This window comes from Colossoma macropomum, unplaced genomic scaffold, assembly GCF_904425465.1.
Source record: "Colossoma macropomum unplaced genomic scaffold, Colossoma_macropomum, whole genome shotgun sequence".
Lineage (NCBI taxonomy): Eukaryota > Metazoa > Chordata > Actinopteri > Characiformes > Serrasalmidae > Colossoma > Colossoma macropomum.
In genome coordinates, this window is record NW_023494793.1 from 40,884,595 (window position 1) to 40,903,062 (window position 18,468).

The 18,468-nt window shown below is 41.3% G+C and overlaps 1 protein-coding gene across 2 annotated transcripts in view; it reads left to right on the forward strand.

Moving 5' to 3' along the window:
• The window catches only part of zgc:92140 (uncharacterized protein LOC447854 homolog), a 58,717-nt gene that overhangs the window by 22,126 nt on the left and 18,123 nt on the right, over positions 1–18,468 (forward strand). For both annotated transcript variants that reach the window (XM_036579558.1, XM_036579559.1), the window contains exon 2: positions 9,125–9,246. In XM_036579558.1, coding sequence (XP_036435451.1) covers positions 9,156–9,246 — 91 coding nt within the window. In that variant the 5' untranslated portion in view covers positions 9,125–9,155. The remainder of the gene's footprint in view (positions 1–9,124; positions 9,247–18,468) is intronic.

The window sequence follows — 18,468 nt, forward strand, 5'->3', positions numbered from 1 at the left end:
CTCCTGAAGGCCTAACCAGTGAGCGAGTACCACAGAGGGACAAACATCCTAATAGGACCATTTAATGTTGGCCGATTCAAGAATTTAACCCTTTTGATTTCAGCCAAAGCTTAACAGTGAAATAAGAATATTACTACTATAATTGCATAGTTTAAATACATCAGCATAATAATTACAATAAATAAAAATGAACTAAAAATTACAGTATTTTTTATTTCACAGAAATCATTGGACCTTTCCTGAAGGCCTAGAAGGTTCTAATGGTTACTCACTGTAAACATTGATATTCAGATTGCTGCTTTATAGACGGGCACACAGTTGAGGATCCAGGAAAGCTCGAAGAATAAAAGCTAGGAGCGTACGTCTATGTGTTTACCTTCTCCTGACCTCAGCAGGACCTTTAATATCTCTCTCTTTCTCTCTCTGTCTTTGATGAGAGAGTGTGAGCCACTGCTGCAGCCTTGAGAGATAAATAGTGTTTACCTAAGACTGACCGGAGACGACGGCTCGGCTCGTGGGTGGACACGCACGCACACACGCGCTGGCCTCGCACACCTGGTGCTTTGTCCTGATGCTAGCCTCTCCTGTGGTAAACACTGGCCTGCTGTCAACTTCAAACGAGTAGAGTCGATTGGGTGGGGGGAGGAGGTGGGTCAGCGATGTGTTTGATGCTCTGTAGTGTTGTTTTTTTGTCCATTGCAGGGCTGGGAAATACAGAAGTTCTGTTATTGTAATTAGAGCTGCGACATCAGCCGTCAAAGTCGACTATGTTGATCATAAAAACGTTCGTGTGATTGTCAATGTGTAGTTTATGGCCTGTAATATTAAAGGAATGGTTTGGTAAAGTTTCTTATTTACCCTGTTTTTCCACTTACTCCAGGTGTAGTCGATCAGCCGAGACGCGTTCAGTGTCCAAATTTTGCTTCTTTAGTTTAGCACTGGAACTTCAAGGCTAATGTTGCTAAGAAACACTGGGAGTCAATAGTCACCCAAATCCTTTTTGTAAATATGTCCCCAAAACTTCTTTCAGCCCATTTAAACTGCGTCCAGCTCTTCATTAAGGTCACACAGACTTGTCAGTGTGGTCTAGGAAATGATTATGATTTACTGTGAACTGTAAAAATGAACTAAACTTCACTGTGTAGCTGAACACTGACTCCCATTCATTTACATGCACATGGATGCCACAGATTATGTTCATGATTTCTGTTCTTTCTGTTTATAAGTATGTGTTAATGTTGAATTTTTGAGCTGAAGATATTTAAAAGTAGAAACAGCAGGAATCACGAATGTAATCTAGCCTCCGCAGGCCTGCAAGAAGTGTCCGTGCGCGAAAATGAGTTGGATTTTGTGGAGTTTGTGATCAATCATTTTTATTAGATTTCTGTTACTCAAGCAGCTCTTTATCACAATAACACAGAACTGAAGGAAAAAACAACCACCTTTCCCACCCCATCCCTCGCCGTCCATCCCAATCCCACCCCCTCACTCCCTATCCCACCCCATCCCTTCCCATCCCTCCCCATCCCTTCCCATCCCACTGGTCCATCCATCCCCACTTTCTGTATATACCTTTTTAGCAATTTACTAAATTTACTAAAGATTTTATTGGTGCGACGTTAAATCTGTTTTAGGATGCTTTCGGGACGAAGTTGAATGCGTCAACACTTATGATTTACAGTCATAAGATCATAAATGTGCCAGTTGTTCATACCAGCCATAAACACAGCAATGTTTCATGCAAAAGCCCTTAGCCAGTGATGTATTAGCTGTTAGCCAGACACTTCCTTATACTCTAAAATCCTGAACAGTGACAAAAATGAGGAATGGATAAACAGGACAGCTTGTACTAGAATGGAGAAAATAGGAAAAATGATAAAACAAATATAGTCAGTGAATGATAATTGCAGTAAAAAAGGTTTTTTCAGTGTTTGAGAAAATAAAACCTTTTTTTTTTTAATGTATATACTTTCATTCTTGCATTAAGTCATACCTTTTGAACTGAGAACTAAATCTAACAGTAATGTAAACAACAGTATTTTAATATTTGGGATGATGAGTTTAAGTTTAGACATACATAATTGTTAGATAAGTCATTTAATCAAGAAATAGATGGTTAAAAAGTGATCATCAGTTGCAGCCCTGGTTTTACCTGCCAAAAACAGTCACAGTTCAGTTTTGACCATTTTCTGACCTCTTTTTATGCCTTAGCATTAAACAGGCTGTTTTTGTTTCTCTGCCTTTAAGACTGTTGCATGTAAATGAGCTCTGTTCTGATTGGTTGGATCCTTTTGGATGGCTGTAATGGTCAATTTGCTTCCAGGCAGCTGGGAACTTAATTGTTTTCCCCACATCTTTTACTCCTGTATCTCAGCAGGAACAGCACTCCTTATCACCTCAATGGAAATAGGCAGCTGTATGTAAATGTGATGTCACAACCATGACAAATTCAAAACGGCCTGTTTTTGCAGCTTAGCTTCCATATATGGACTGTATCAGTGGGTGAACAGTATGCTGTGTGAACTTTAACATTGTTTACACAGCATACGGAACCTTTAAAAAAAGGAAGTTTGGTTTTCAATGATATGGGCCCTTTAATACTGCTTTGTATTGTGTCCTACATTTACCACATTTACAGCAATTTACGTCCTTCCAAATGTGAATTGAAAAGCTGAATAATAGATGAATGTTTATGTGGTTAATAACCACGGTAAACTATTACGTTGTAGTGATTTAATGCACCCTATTTCTATAATATTAGAATCAGAATAGGTACATATACATTTCTGTGATCTCAGATTTCCGTGTCTTTACTGCTCTTTGTAGAGAGGTTTGTGGTTCTGAGGCTGGTGTTTAGCGGCGTGTTTGAAGTGGATGTTGTGAATCAGTTGTGTGGGGGTTTCGGTGGAAGAATCTGTGCCTTAAGCCTGAAGTTCTGATGGAGAGCATGTAGCGCTCTGGTTAGACTCATCCTCACAGTGTTTGTGCGCAGTGACGGTGATGTTGAGTGGAGTTCAGTAGCTGCTGGCTGTCCTCACTCAGACCCATGTCACTCTGGATGGCTGTATATGGCTTTCTTCTTTCTTTAATGGCCCATATCCTACATTCTTCTGCATTTTATTCTGTTCCCTGAGGTTCAGTGATATTCATGTACCAAAAAACCACCCTTTAACTCTTCCATGCTAAGCAGGTTTTTATTACTATACCTTGAAAACTGATAGGTTGATGGCTTCTGTTCTGATTGCCTGCCTTGTGTTGGGCCTTGTTCAAAATGCAGACCAGCCTAAGATCAGATCAGATCAGATCAGTTAAGATGAGCCAAGATAGTCCTTTCTTAGTCCCACCACAGGGGAAATTCACAGTGCTACAGTAGCAAAGGGAGAGCAAGGCACTCAAGAAAAGAGTGTATATATATAAAAATAAAAAATAAACTAAAAAAAAAAACTCTATCCTTCTCAAAAATTAACAATATAAACACTATAAAAAAAGCAAAACAATCTTTACACTATCAGGGTATTTACAAGTATTGCACATGGAATATTGCACAATAGGTATGATTATATTTCACACAGGTATGGTTCACAGTTAATTTCTGTAGGTGTGTGAGGTCAAACAGGGGGTGGGGGCGATTATCCCTCCTCCTCCAAACTTCATTGGCACTATGCAGCACCTCCTGAAACACTCCTTATAACTTCAACACTTGCTGTGGACTGAATATGTAGATACACAATATGGCCAAAAGTATGTGGACCTTCCTCCTAATTAATGAGTTCAGGTGTTTCAGCTACACCCGTTGCTAATAAGTGTATATAATCAAGCACATAGCAATGCAGTCTCCACAGACAAACACTGGAAGTAGAATGGGTCAGACAGAAGAGCTCAGGGACTTAAAGCCAATCACAGGCTGCCACCTCTGCCACAAGTCAGTTTGTGAAATTTCTGCCCTGCTAGATCTGCCCCTGTCAACTGTAAGTGGTGTTATTGTGAAATGGAAGCATCTATGTGCAACAGCACAGCCACATAGCGGTAGACCACAGTGCTGGTCCACGCTTCTCTGTTTGGCAGTCTGATGGACGAGTCTGGGTTTGGCAGACGATGGGGAAACACTAATTACCGGAATGCATAGTGCCAACAGTAAAGTTTGGTGGAGGAGGCATAATGGGCTGGGGCTGTTTTTCAGGGTTTGGGCACCTTAGTTCCAGTGAAGGGTCATGTTAATGGTACAGCACACAAAGACGTTTTAAACAATTTCATTCTTCCAGCTTTGTGGCAGCAGTTTGGGGAAGAGCCTTTACTGTTCCAGCTGAGGTTCTTAAAGAGGTTTGACAAGTTATTGTGGAGGAGCTCCACACTGTAAAAAAATGGCTGTAAAAATGATTGATTGAAAGAATCGTTCATTCAAACTATTTATTTGGTTTGAATAAAACTTAAAACTAAAATAAAAATTTACCACATTGTCATTTTTAGGCTGATCTGCTGAGCCATTGTTTAAAGTATTTATTTGGTTTGCACGTTAATTTACTTGTCAACACATTGTGGTTATTATTTTAATTTTTAATTTTTTAAAGTGTTTTAGGTCGATGTGACAGTGCAGTGGCCTGCACAGAGCCCTGACCCCAACCCCACTGAACACCTTTGGGATGAATTGGGACTTCGGTTGTGAGCCAGGCCTTCTTGGTAAACATCACAAATGCTCTTTTGATTGAATGGGCACAAATTCCCATGAACACACTCCAAAATCTCGTGGAGAGCCTTTCTAGAAAAGTGGAGGCTGTTATACCCGCAAAGGAGTGACTCCACATTAATGCCCATGGTTTTTGGAATGGGATGTCCATTTTTTAGGTTGATCTGACGAGACGTTTTTTACAGTGTAGCGTATACACCGATCAGGCATAACATAATGACCACCTGCTTGTTTCTACACTCATTGTCCATTTTATCAGCTCCACTTACTATATAGGTGCACTTTGTAGTTCTACAGTTACAGACTGTAGTCCATCTGTTTCTCTGTTTACTTTGTTAGCCCCCTTTTACCTTGTTCTTCAGTGGTCAGGACCCCCATGGACCCTCACAGAGCAGGTGCTATTTGGGTGGTGGATCATTCTCAGCACTGCAGTAACACTGGCGTGGTGGTGGTGTGTTGTGCTGGTCTGAGTGGATCAGACACAGCAGTGCTGCTGGAGTTTTTAAACACTGTGTCCACTCACTGTCCACTCTATTAGACACTCCTACCTTGTCAGTCCACCTTGTAGATGTAAAGTCAGAGACGATAGCTCATCTGCTGCTGCACAGTTTGTGTTGGTCATCCTCTAGTCCTTCATCAGTGGTCACAGGACGCTGCCCACAGGACGCTGTTGGATGGACTATTCTCAGTCCAGCAGTGACACTGAGGTGTTTAAAAACTCCAGCAGCCCTGCTGTGTCTGATTCACTCAGACCAGCGCAACACACACTAACACACCACCACCACGTCAGTGTTACTGCAGTGCTGAGAATGATCCACCACCCAAATAGTACCTGCTCTGTGAGGGTCCATGGGGGTCCTGACCACTGAAGAACAGGGTAAAAGGGGGCTAACAAAGTATCAGAGAAACAGATGGACTACAGTCTGTAACTGTAGAACTACAAAGTGCACCTATATAGTAAGTGGAGCTGATAAAATGGACAATGAGCGTAGAAACAAGGAGGTGGTCATAATGTTATGCCTGTGTGTGTAAGTATGATGCTTTTCGTGACATCACAAAAACGGAATTTAAAACAAGGCTGTTTTTGCAGCTTAGTTTCCATACATGTGCTGTACGAACTGGGCAGCAAATGGACTGTTTTGAAAATGTAACCGTGTTTACATACAACATCAAAACTGAAAGGAATGTCAAATTTTGTTTTCTGTAATAAAGACCATTTAAATGTCCATTAGGTACTATTTCTACTTTCTACCACTTTTAATGTCATCACTGCATTTGGAAAAGCGAGTTCCGGGACGCTGTCCTTGTCTTTGTTTACATGGATACGTTGCTTAACGCCTCTTTGCTCCACTCCCATCTTAGACCTGACAAACCAGATCATTCTGCTGGGCTAAACAGCTGTGATCCATATAAAATATATGTCAGAAAGTTTGCGGACACCTGCTCATTTAACGTTTATTCTACAGTGAAGACTAGTAATACAGTATTTGTGAGAAGGCTTTATGCCAGATTTGATTGCATTCAGCCACAAGAACATTAGTGAGGTCAGGTACTGATGTTGGAGGGTCAGTTCTAGATCACAAACTCATTCCAAAGGTACTGGATGGAGCTCCACTGCTCCACAGCCCATTGCTCGGGGGTCTTTATACCCCTCTAGTCCAAACTCGGTATTGGGCACGGTGACCTTAGGCTCATGTGTGGCCGCACTATAGCATCCCATTCTATTGGTATTGCTAGCTTCCAGATATAGCGATGCTTTTGGATGAACCACCTTTATAGACTATATGTAACGTTAAATAGCTGCAGCTAATGACTAGCTAGCTTGCTAAGTCTGGTAGATCCAGTTGGCTAAAATAAGCTGTAACCCTCCGAGGATGTATGAGGTCTCATTATAAAGAAGAGCACAACATCTCACTCTCTGAGGCACTCGGCTCCATTCTCACAGCAACAAATCAGCATGACCCCATTTTCAGTTGTTTATATGGTTATAACTGTGTCATCATAACTTGCCGAGTGGAACGATTGGACACTTGGCCGAGGGAGAGAGAGCGCTATCGTAGCGCTTTGTTGATGCTCATCTCGTAATTATTTTTCCGATATGGGTCCGCAAGAATGTGCCATCGCAGTATTTAATGATGTTTCCACAATACATGTTGTGCATGTTTGTGTCATCGTCACGTTAAAGCTGTGGTGTTTAGTGTTTGTTGCTCTGTACACATTACGTCTTATTAGGAATTATGACTTATGAACAACTGAAAAATGTGTTACTACTAATTAGAGTTATGTGGTGTAGAGGAGAGTCTTATAAAATGACGGACAGGAGGTCAGTGTAAAGGTCAGTGCAGTTTTCCAAACGAGGTTATTTGTACTAGTAATAAAAGACATAAATCGACTGTTACACCTTTAAACACTGTGGAACTTATTGATAAAACCTGGCAATACCAGACTAGAACAACCTGGTTAATGAACAGTTTCTACCCACAGGCTGTCAGGCTTCTGAACAAGCTGTGATGCTGTGGGTCCTTCGCCAATTACCATTTCACTCAGTCACTTTGTCAGTATTATTATTATATCATATTACTGCTATGGACAATAACACTAAGCCACTTTAAATAACAATAACACTGAGTCACTTAAGTCACTTTAAAATGTATATATTCTTCACAGATTATCCCTTGTTTGATATAAATATATTTGTACATAGCAGAGAGGTTTTTTCTTACATAGGTCCCTCCTGTCTCTGTATTTTGTGTATATTTAATATATTTCAGTTTGAGTATTTTCTTGTATTTTTATTTTTACTTTGTTTACTTTCTGTAGAGTGATTAGCTGAGCCTCACCACAAGCATTTCAATGCATGAATGTCCTGACATGCTGTGCAAATGACAAATAAACTAGACAAAACAAAACTTGCAGCGTGGTAAATAAGAGCTGTTCATAAAGAGACCATGACGGTAATTAGCATACCGGTGTGTTTTTAACACTGTGGGATTATCACCTGTGTCCTAGGCAAGAGCCAATCAAAATCCACATGTAAATGAGGTCATGCGTATTAAAGACCTGAACCAAGTAGAGCACCAGTTCCAGAATGGATACAATTAAAGAAACAAAAACAAAGAAAACTAAAATATTCTCAGAAAGAGAGCCACAAATTTTACAAAGTGTTGACAAATAATAGTAATTTGTAATTTGGTAAGGATGCTGCAAAAAATTAAAGAACAAAAAAGATATATAGGAGAGAATTGCAACACACGACGCTCAAACTGTTGTCAACTGTTGTCAGCTGTGGGCAGGATGAAAAAAAAAATAGGTGTGAAAAGCATTCGGATATTAGTGGGAGTCCCAGTACACAGGCGCAGCAAGCCATTTAACTTAAACCAAGAAACAGTTCCTTTATCAGACGCTGTTACTGATACTAGAAAACATGACATCCAAAAATCTAACTGCAGCATCGTAAAATGAAGTTTTTGATTGCAGGAATGATGTTTTGGAGTGTAAGAATTCAAGCCTTTTTCCTGTTTATTATAATAGCTTTTTTAATAAAATTAAAAACTAAGGAGAGATGCTGAAATTACTACTAGCTTTAGCTTTTATTTCCTATTTTTTGCTCACAGGAGTTCAGTTGACACATGTGAAAATTAAAATTCCACTAGTAGGTATTAAATTTTAACTAGTTTTAACTGGTTCTAGCTTTGTTTTTTAAGATTCCACCAAAAAAGTATCCATTTTGGCTTTTTACTGGGGATAATTATCATCAGAGTGGTACAGGCATTATTCTGGTCAAAATTATGTTGTTATGAATCACTACCATCACATATAAATAAGATAAAAGCGTGGTCAGTCCTCACATCATGCAAGCAGCAAAACGCGCCGGTAATCCCTGTTTATGAATGAGCAAACGTGCTACTGCAACGTGTTACTGGTGTGTTATTTGCTCGTACACTCTCAGAAATAAAGGTGCTAAACTGTCACTGGGGCAGTTCCCCTCTTGTCACTGGGGTGGGACCCTCAAGGGTCCATCTCAGTACCTTCAGTCAGGGAACATAACTGAACCATAATCCACTGAAATGATATTCTCTGAGCTGTACTGACTCCACACACCCCGTCTCGTCTCCAGGCTTTTATTTTACTGTTCTGTTTTAAAACATTCGGTTATGAAAAGGTACAAATACGAACTTTTCACCTGGAAAAACTTATTTAAGGTTCACAATCAGACCTTAAAACCACTGTTGTACCTTTGAGGGAACATTTACACTGTTTGTACCTTGGTGAATGAAAAATGTACCTGAACAGAACCTTTATTTCTAACGGTGTAGAGTCACAGTAATCTGGCTATGATATATATTTGAATCTCTGTCTCTCTCTCCCTCTCTCTCTCTCTCTCTCTCTCTCTCTCTCTCTCTCTCTCTCTCTCTCTCTCTCTCTCTCTCTCTCTCACAGGTGGGATGGTGTGTCTGTGGTCAGAGTGAGGATGGGCTGCACCTCGGCGAAGCAGGTGTCGGCCGTGCCGAGTGATGAAGAGGGCCGAGGCAAAGCTTACAGTAACGGAGACCTGTTCACAGGTTACACGCATGCACTCATACGCGCTGAGTCTTATTTCACTCTTGTTTGTGTCTGAGTGTGGGAACCGTCTCTCTGAATAATTCCCCAGCCTCCCACACGCAAAACATGCATCTAAAATAAACCTCCACATCACTCTGTCTTAATGTCAGCTAATGGTGGGCGTGTTTGTGCCTTTTTGCCAGTTGATGGATGGAATTTCTAATTAAATGTTATTATCTTGCTTTTACGCCGCAAATCGTGCTATATTGGAATGGAAATCATATTAAATTGGTTAATAAATCTAATATTTCTCATTTTGAGGTTGTTGTCAGAGTATTCTAAGAGTAATTAACTGAGAGACTCAATATTTTTATCAACAGCGAATCATTATTATCCTTGAAAACTTATCTGTTGTTTGTTGTTTACAACACAATCACCGAATCATATGACTCAAAACTAATAAAAAGATCCAAACATGTTATAATGACCAATAAAATCAAAGTAATATTTAAGTAAAAAAAGATGTTTAGCATAGATTTAAGCTGATCTCCCTTTGCCAAGATATCCTTTTTCGCAGTGTGGTCAGATGTGATCACCAGTACAGGAAGCGTGTGTAGGTGTGCTGGCACACGGCTAATGCTGTGCACTTCGTTTCGGTTCAATAAACGCTGAAAAAAGTTGTTTTGGGGGAAAGCGTGGTTTCTTTGTTGTGCCGCTGACTTGTCAAATCTGTCATTATTCCATTCAGTGTCTTGCTAAGCCTGTCAGAAGGGAGTTTTTCATCTCCCGCGACTGTAGAAATCTCAAGTGTCTCTGCAGTTGGATTGTTCTTTTGTCAGAGATGAGTAAGTGCTACTGTTACATAAATAGAAGTGTGCGAGTTGTGCTGTTCCAGTCACACCAGCATGGCTGCGCTGAGAGTAGTGAGAAAACGTAGGCTTTTCACGGGTCACTGATTACAACCAGGAAGCTTTAGAAACGACAGACAGTCAAAAGTTTGGGCACATCAAGCGGAATGTGTTTTTTCACAAAAGGCATTTTGATCCTGTTTCATTTTGAAACCTGTTTCTAAGACATATATGAACTGTGATGTTGACGCCTGAGTGCTGTTGGTCCGGAGCGGAGACATGCACCGCATCCTTTTTAAATGGGAAGTTCATTGTTCCTTCAGAATTTCTGCATAATTAAAGGGTTAAGATGTAAACAAAGTCATTTAAAATGCTCAGTTCTAGAGAAACTAACAGAACCAGACTGGTTCACAGTGGTGGTGAATGGAACCAGACGTTTAATGCCTCTAAAAGCTCCCTCACGCAAAGTTATTGCATGAAATGGTTGTAAATATGCTTCTAGATGCCTGAGACATTGTTTTATCTGAGATAAGATTTTGGCCTAAAATGTATTTTTATCCATTAGAGAGATGCAGGCAGGGTGTTATCAGGGAAAATGGTGCCCAAAGCAGTTCTTTTCCTGATTTACTACAATTTTGCATTAATCAACATTACATTACAACTTAGGCCCAATCCCATTTCACCCCTCGCCCCTTGTCCTGACCACTTACTCTTACTCCTCTGTTTTGCGGGTTCATGTCTAGGGGTAGGGTGTCCCCATGTTTATTGAGATAGAGGGGTAGGGAAGTGTTAGAGCTACATGACCCTCCAAACAGAGAGTTATGAGGGAAAAAAAGAAAAACAGGCAAGATGGCTGAACAAGAGACCAAATAAACTCTGTTGAAAAATTACAATAACCATTATATTGTCTTATTTTATTTTTTTTTAAACCCTTATTAGTCCCACAACGGGGAATTTCACCTCCGCATTTAACCCATCCGTGCAGTGAAACACCACACTAGTGAATACACACACTAGGAGGCAGTGAGCACACTTGCCCGGAGCGGTGGGCAGCCCTATCCACGGCGCCTGGGGAGCAGCTGGGGGTTAGGTGCCTTGCACAGGGGCACTTCAGTCACGTACTGTCGGCTCAGGGGATCGAATTAGTGGCCTTCCAGTCACAAGGCTGGTTCCCTAACCTCCATCCCATGACTAATGATGTTTTAATCTATTATGGTCCTTTTCTTCATAACAAGCATAAAAATCGTTAATAGTATGCTGATGTCTCGGTAGCTAGCTAAATTTCCCGTTCCACCTTAAATGGTGCAGTGGTAACATTCTGGTGCCTCAGGCGTCAGAACTGCTGCTTCATTTAAGGTGGAATGGGAAAATTCAGATGAGAAGCTGGTGAATATCTGAGTTCAGCTTCATATCACTGAAGAATTGGGGTGGGTGATAATAAGTAATTGCCCCCCCTTTGAAGGCATATGATGCCCTAAATGTAACTAAAGCCCAGCAGTGAGGAGCTGAACTTTACCCTCCTCTGCTGTCACTGCAGACTGGCAGGGTCGCCTACAGAGCAGCGCTGGTAGCTGTTAATGAAGTGATGCTCTTTTTATTTGAGGGTCCCATTTCATAGAGGAAGATTTCAACCACTACCCCTTGTAACTCAGTTCGAAGTGGAAAGGGGACACTCGAAAACAAGGTACAAATAAGAGATGAGACTGGGTCTTAGAAGAGAGTAGGTTCTCTGGTTGTTTTGCAAAGTAAATAAAATGTCTATATTTGCGCTGCAGCCTTGCGACCCCTGGTTCCTCTCACCACCACTGTAAAGAAAGAAGAGAAGTTTCTCTACAGTGAGCCACCCTGAGTGGCTTTGTTTACATCTCAGCGACTGAAATATGCAGAAATGTTGGAGAATCGGTCGAAGCTTATCTGTGCAGCATGTTCAGCGGGAGTTCACAGTGTTCTGCCAGCTCTAGCCATTCCCAAACTTTTGATGGACAGTGTACAAGCTGCTCCGTTCCTCCGAGCGAGAATTTCAGGCTTCACACTTGGTGTACAAAAGCGGGCGTTGTTGGCCGTCCACGCTTTCGCACTGAAGTTGTATCGGATCCAGATGATGTCGGAGCTCCTGAAGACGGCAGAGACGCTCCTGAGATGCCGAGTGAGTTTAACGTCGGGGGCGTTTAGAGGAAGTTGTGTAAGCTGAGTTCTTCACTCTGGAGCTACTCTAACTGGTTTGTGTGCGTGAAAGAGAGGGTGTGTGTGCACAGATGATGGTTGGAAAGGTCAACAGGAAATGTGCTGTGTGTGAGAGAGAAAGAGAACGTTCAGTTTTGGAGCCAGTGGTGAGTGTGTAAGTAAGAGCAAGAGATTATGGGAAATTAGAAGTTAAAACAACACGCATCTCTCTCGCTCTCTCTCTTTTCTCTCTTTCTCTTCTTTCTCTTCTTTCTCTTAGGGGATGCACCAATCTGGGAATTGCGTGCTGATGCTGTTAGCTGATGTATTTCTTGCACACGTCTGCTGATCCCAATAAAGATGCATAAACATTTGCAAAATGTACACTGCACAAAAAATAGTATCTTGTCAAGTAAAATTATTTTAAATAATCAATAAATTAAATATGTCTAATGTTAAGATCGAACTTAATTTAAAATTATTTAATGTATTTCTAGACATTTTTACTTGTTTGAAGTAATTTAATCAAGTAAAATTATCTCACTATATTGGCAGATCGTTGTGCTTGTTGTAAGAAATGTGCTTGAAACCAGCTAAATTATCTGCCAGTATAGTGAGATAATTGTACTTAATAAAATTACCGAAAACAAGTGAAAAGTGTCTGGAAATAAGTTAAATAATCTTATAATAAGTGCACAACCATCTCAAAATGAGAAATGTTAGATATATTGACTAGATTTAAGATCATTTCACTGGACAAGAGACCATTTTTTTGCAGTGCAGAAATATTTATTTCTGTAGGTTTTCAAATGCAAATAAATGGAAACACCAGCATCGGATAAACCGGCACCACCAATGTTAAAAAGAGCCGTTTTGTCCTTTCAGCAAAAATCAAACCACCTTGGGAGCCTCAATATTTTATGTCCATTTTGCCATCCTGGCTGTAAATATGTCTCAGTATGTGCTAAACTACTAGTATAGGATAAAAATATAAACAAAAACACAGACTTACTTTGCTCTGCTTTAAGCTTTAGCTCAGCTATAGCTGCTTTTCTCACATCTCCGGCAGGAAACTTTATCAAAAGTAGAGCAGTTTCTTGTAAAATGTCTCTCAGCGTTTAACTTTTTACGAGGCTGAAGTCGCTTCTCATTCTCCAGCTTCGTGTTTGAATTTTTCTGTTCCACCTTAAGTGGTGCCTGAGGCACCAGAGTGTAACTGCTGCACCATTTAAGGTGGAACGGGACAATTCAAATGAGACATGACTTCAGTTTGTTTGACAGTTTCTCGTTGCAGATTAAACGTATCAGGAAACCAGCTGGAGTGATTATAAACACAAATAAGTCCATTCGTCTCCGAATTATCGATGTTCGTCTTAAATCTCTCTCTTTGCCGCTTCGTTAGCTACTAGCTAGGCAAGATTGTTGTCTTTGTTGCTATGGTGACCAGCAGTCTGTGCTGATCTTTGGGGTTAAAGGGTGAATTAGCAGTTCTACATTAACTCCAGAGTTTAAGACCATTTACTGTTAAACTGTGTTGAACGATCAGCAGAGCTTTATTTTACTGTAAAGGAGGATTATTTTATTTTTACCTACAAATCTGATTCTGCTGTGGAGCCACAACAGGACAGTAAAAGAGCCGCTATCAATATCAATACCGATATGATTCTGATATCATCGTACATCCCTACTCTCTTTCTCTCTCTTTCTCTTTCTTTCCCTCTCTTTCCCTCTCTCTCTCTCTCTCTCTCCTCCTTTTTGCTCTCTGCTTTTTCTCATTCTCTCTCTCTTTACTCTTTATTTCTCTGCTCTTTCTCTCACACTCTCTTTTTTGTTTCTCCCTCTTTCTCTCTTTTTTTTCTGTTTCTCTCTTGACAAGAATATTGAAGGGTACATTGTTAACAATTCTCTCTCTCTCTCTCTCTCTCTCTCTCTCTCTCTCTCTCTCTCTCTCTCTCTCTCTCTCTTTCTCTCTCTCTCTCTTTCTCTCCCTCTCTCTCTATTGGTCATTAAGTCTCTGAGGATTGAGTGAATGAGAGATGACGATAAAGTGAGAGAGGGACAGAGAGAGGGAGGAGATAAGAGAGTCTCATGCTCCTCTTATCTCCTGTGGTTTCTGCATCCCTCACTTCCATCTCTCCTCCCTCTGCATATCTTTCGTTCCTCGTGAGGCCACACTTTCTTTACTTCCTTCCTTCTTTTCCTTTTCACTCCCTCCCCACCCCCCCTCGCACACTCTGTATCCTTCCCTCGCTCCCTCCCTCCTTTTCCTTTCTTTATTGACCAAGTTTACGCCATCACTTTCAGTCTCCCTCTCTCTGACTCACAGTTCCTCTTTAACTTACTGTCTCTCTCTCTGTCTCTCTTTCTCTCTCTCTCTCTGTCACTCTTTCTGTCTCCTTTTCTCTGTCTCTTTTCATTCTCTCTCTCATATCTCCTTTTCTTTCTCTTTTCCTTTCTCTCTCCATTCCCTCTCTCTCTCATTCTCCCTTTTCTTTCTGTTTCATCTTTCATCTCTCTCTTTTCTTTTCGTTTTTCATGTTTCTTCCTTTTCTCTCTAAGTCTCTCTTTCTCTCTCTCTCTCCCTCTGCCTCTCCTACTCTCATTCTTGCTGTCTTTCTCCTCCTGCCCCTTTTCTCTCTCTCTCTCTCTCTTTTCCTTTCTCTCTCTCTCTCTCTGTCTGTCTTTTTCCTGTTTCAGTCTGTCAGTCAATCAGATCTATCAATAGATCACACAGATAAAGTCTGATATCATTAACAGATTGTTTATTTGTCAAACTGCACCACTGTGTGTGTTTGTGCGTGTGTGTTTGTGCGTGTGTGTTTGTGTGTGTGTTTGCACGTGTCTGTGCCTGTCTGTGTTTTCCAGGGTTGAGTCAGTCTCTCTCTCACACACACACACACACACACACACACACACACACACACACACACACACACACACACACACACACACAGACCTACACAATGACAGGAAGGCTGTGTTGAGAAAAACATGGAGGGCAGCTCAGAGAAAATAGTAACACTTTCTGATTACGTACCATCTGAACCAGCAGCACCAGTGTGTGTGTGTGTGTGTGTGTGTGTGTGTGTGTGTGTGTGTGTTTAGCCCTTTGCGAGGACCACAGTAGAGCTGTAATCAGGCTTGTAATTTTGGTCTGAGCGCAGTTACAACCCAACAAATGTTTGTCCAAACACGACTGAACTTTAGTCCTTTAGTCTCTACAGCGTTTCTGGGGTGTCGTGTTTTTTTGGGGGGGTTTCCCCAATTTTCTCCCCAATTTACACATATCCAATTCCGCCCGCTAGTTAGGACTCCCCCAATCACACAATACCACCAGCGCTAGGAGGGTGAAGGCCAGCACAGGCTTCCTCTGAGTCCTGTGAAGCACCACTGCATCTTTTCGAATTGCTGCTCACACAACGTTGTTGGGCAGCCGAACACGGAGCAGAACGCCAACCACCAGTTCTGTTATATCAGCTAACACACTCTTGAGCTGACTAGCATCACGTTTAGCATTGTCACAGTGGGCCATCCCACCCACCCAGAGCGCGAGGACAACTGCTCTCTTGGACTTCCTTGAGCATTAAACTGTGTTCTCCAAAATGGTAACTTTACAGGAGAAGGAAAAAACATGCTCTACTTTTAATGTAAGTCAATGGAGCCGGACATGTTTCCAGGTCATTTTGGGCCATTTCCTTTGGTCCATTCATTATGAAATTTACAATGTACAATGTAAAGGGCAACAGGCCTTTTCAAATTATGTCAAAAACTGAAAAATGGAGATACGAGGTTTGTTCCGAAAGCATTGATATTTTCATGTAGAAAATTGACATAACTTGCCATGTCAAGCTTTTGCGTACCACTGTATCGACATTCATGCACCGTTTTATTTGGATAGTCCACTTTAGATGCTTTGTAGATGTTTAATTTACTTTTATGTTACATTCAGCGAAATATCTACTGAATTAACCATAATTTTCTTTTACTCTAAACCTGGCTCTAATCCTAAGCCTAACCTTAACCTCAACCCAAAACCTAAACCCAACCCTCACTCTGGTCTTAGCCCTAACCCTGGTCCAAATTCTAACCCTATCCCCACCACTGTTTAGAATCAACTGAGTTTCAACAGATAGTTTGTTAGCAATTTGAACATCTGTAGATAATCTATAGGGGACTATAGGGGACGATAGGGGACTGGTAGGGTCATTCTGCCAGTGCCACTGCAGTGGTAGAATGACCCTACAGAACAAAACCCTTGGATGAAACTGCTTTATTGGTGAAATTTTCACAGGCACACGCTAAATTGCCAATTTTTTTAATATCAGCTAATATTATCGGCCTACCAATGTATCGGCCAGGTTCTAATGGAAATGTGCTGTACAGCTGTGTGGGCAGTGCATGGCTGTGTATCATAGTCTTCAGATTGGAAAGTTTAGCTGATGTTTTGTCACTAACTGCACTGTTAGGGTTGACAGTAACACCACATTTCATTCTGCTGTCGCCGCAGCCTCTGGGAGGTGAGATTTAGGCGTTTGGCTGCTCTGAGATGTTCCTGCATGTTTGATCTTTAAGCTCAGAAACGCCCGTGTGTCTTCAGGCTATGCGAAACATGTCAAGTTGTTTGTTAATGAATCATCGTCTGTTTTGCAATTTTCCTTTGTTCCTGTGCCACGGTTTCACTAGAAATCTCCATCACACCTACACAGGGGAAAGGGGGAGAGAAGAGAGGTAGGAAAAAGAGAGATATACACTGATCAACCACTTCAATAAGTACACCACTTTGTTTCTACGCTCATTGTCCATTTTATCAGCTCCACTTACTATATAGGTGCACTTTGTAGTTCTACAGTTACAGACTGTAGTCCATCTGTTTCTCTGATACTTTGTTAGCCCTGTTATTCAATGGTCAGGACCCCCACAGAGCAGGCATTATTTGGGTGGTGGGTCATTCTCAGCACTCACTGACTTGGTGGTGGTGTGTTAGTGTGTGTTGTGCTGGCACGAGTGGATCAGACACAGCAGTGCTGCTGGAGTTTTTAAACTCTGTGTCCACTCACTGTCCACTCTATTGGACACTCCTACCTTGTCAGTCCACCTTGTAGATGTAAAGTCAGAGACGATAGCTCATCTGCTGCTGCACAGTTTGTGTTGGTCATCCTCTAGTCCTTCATCAGTGGTCACAGGACGCTGCCCACAGGACTGATGTTTTCGGTTCTCAGTCCAGTAGCAACACTACTGTGTCTGATCCACTCGCACCACCGCAACACACACTAACACACCACCACCATGTTAGGGTCACTGCTGAGAATGACCCACCACCCAAATAATACCGGCTCACTGGGGGTCCTGTGGGGGTCCTGACCATTAAAGAACAGGGTAACAGGGTGTTTAAAAACTCCAGCAGCACTGCTGTGTCTGATCCACTCGTACTCGTACTGAGAATGATCCACCACCCAAATAGTACCTGCTCTGTGAGGGTCCATGGGGGTCCTGACCACTGAAGAACAGGGTAAAAGGGGGCTAACAAAGTAGATGGACTACAGTCTGTAACTGTAGAACTACAAAGTGCACCTATGTAGTAAGTGGAGCTGATAAAATGGACAATAAGTATATAAACAATCAGGTGTTTATATGAAGTGGCCCATCAATGTATATTTCTAAATAAAACCATTTTACACACTTTAGACACTACAGGAGAAGCAGAAAATCTACTTTACTTTCAATGTAAGTCAATGGAACCAGACTTTTCTCCAAGTAATTTTTGGGTCATTTCTTTCGGTCCATTCGTCAAAACATTTACATACAACATAAAGGACAGGATTGAATCAGTTTCATGAAATGGAAATAAAATGCATGTGTGTAACATTTAGTTCATTTGTCTTCAGTAGAATCAAGTATTGAAGTAATACTCTTATTTCAGTTTCTGTTTGGAAACAAAAAAGGGTTAAATTCTCGAAATGCCCAACTGAAAGTTATCCAAGTTTCACTGGTTAACAAGTTTCTCATTTGCCAGCGTCTTGTTCGAATGTTCACACTCCACCTTAAATGGTGCGACAGTTAACCGCACAGTGGGCTACATTCTGGAGCATCAGGCAGGAATTCAAACAAGAACCTGAAGAATGAGAAGCGACTTCAGCCTCGTAAAAAAATCGAACATCAAGAGACATTTTACAAGAAACTGTTCTACTTTTGCGGAAAAGTTTCCTGCCGGAGATGCGAGAAAAGCAGCTA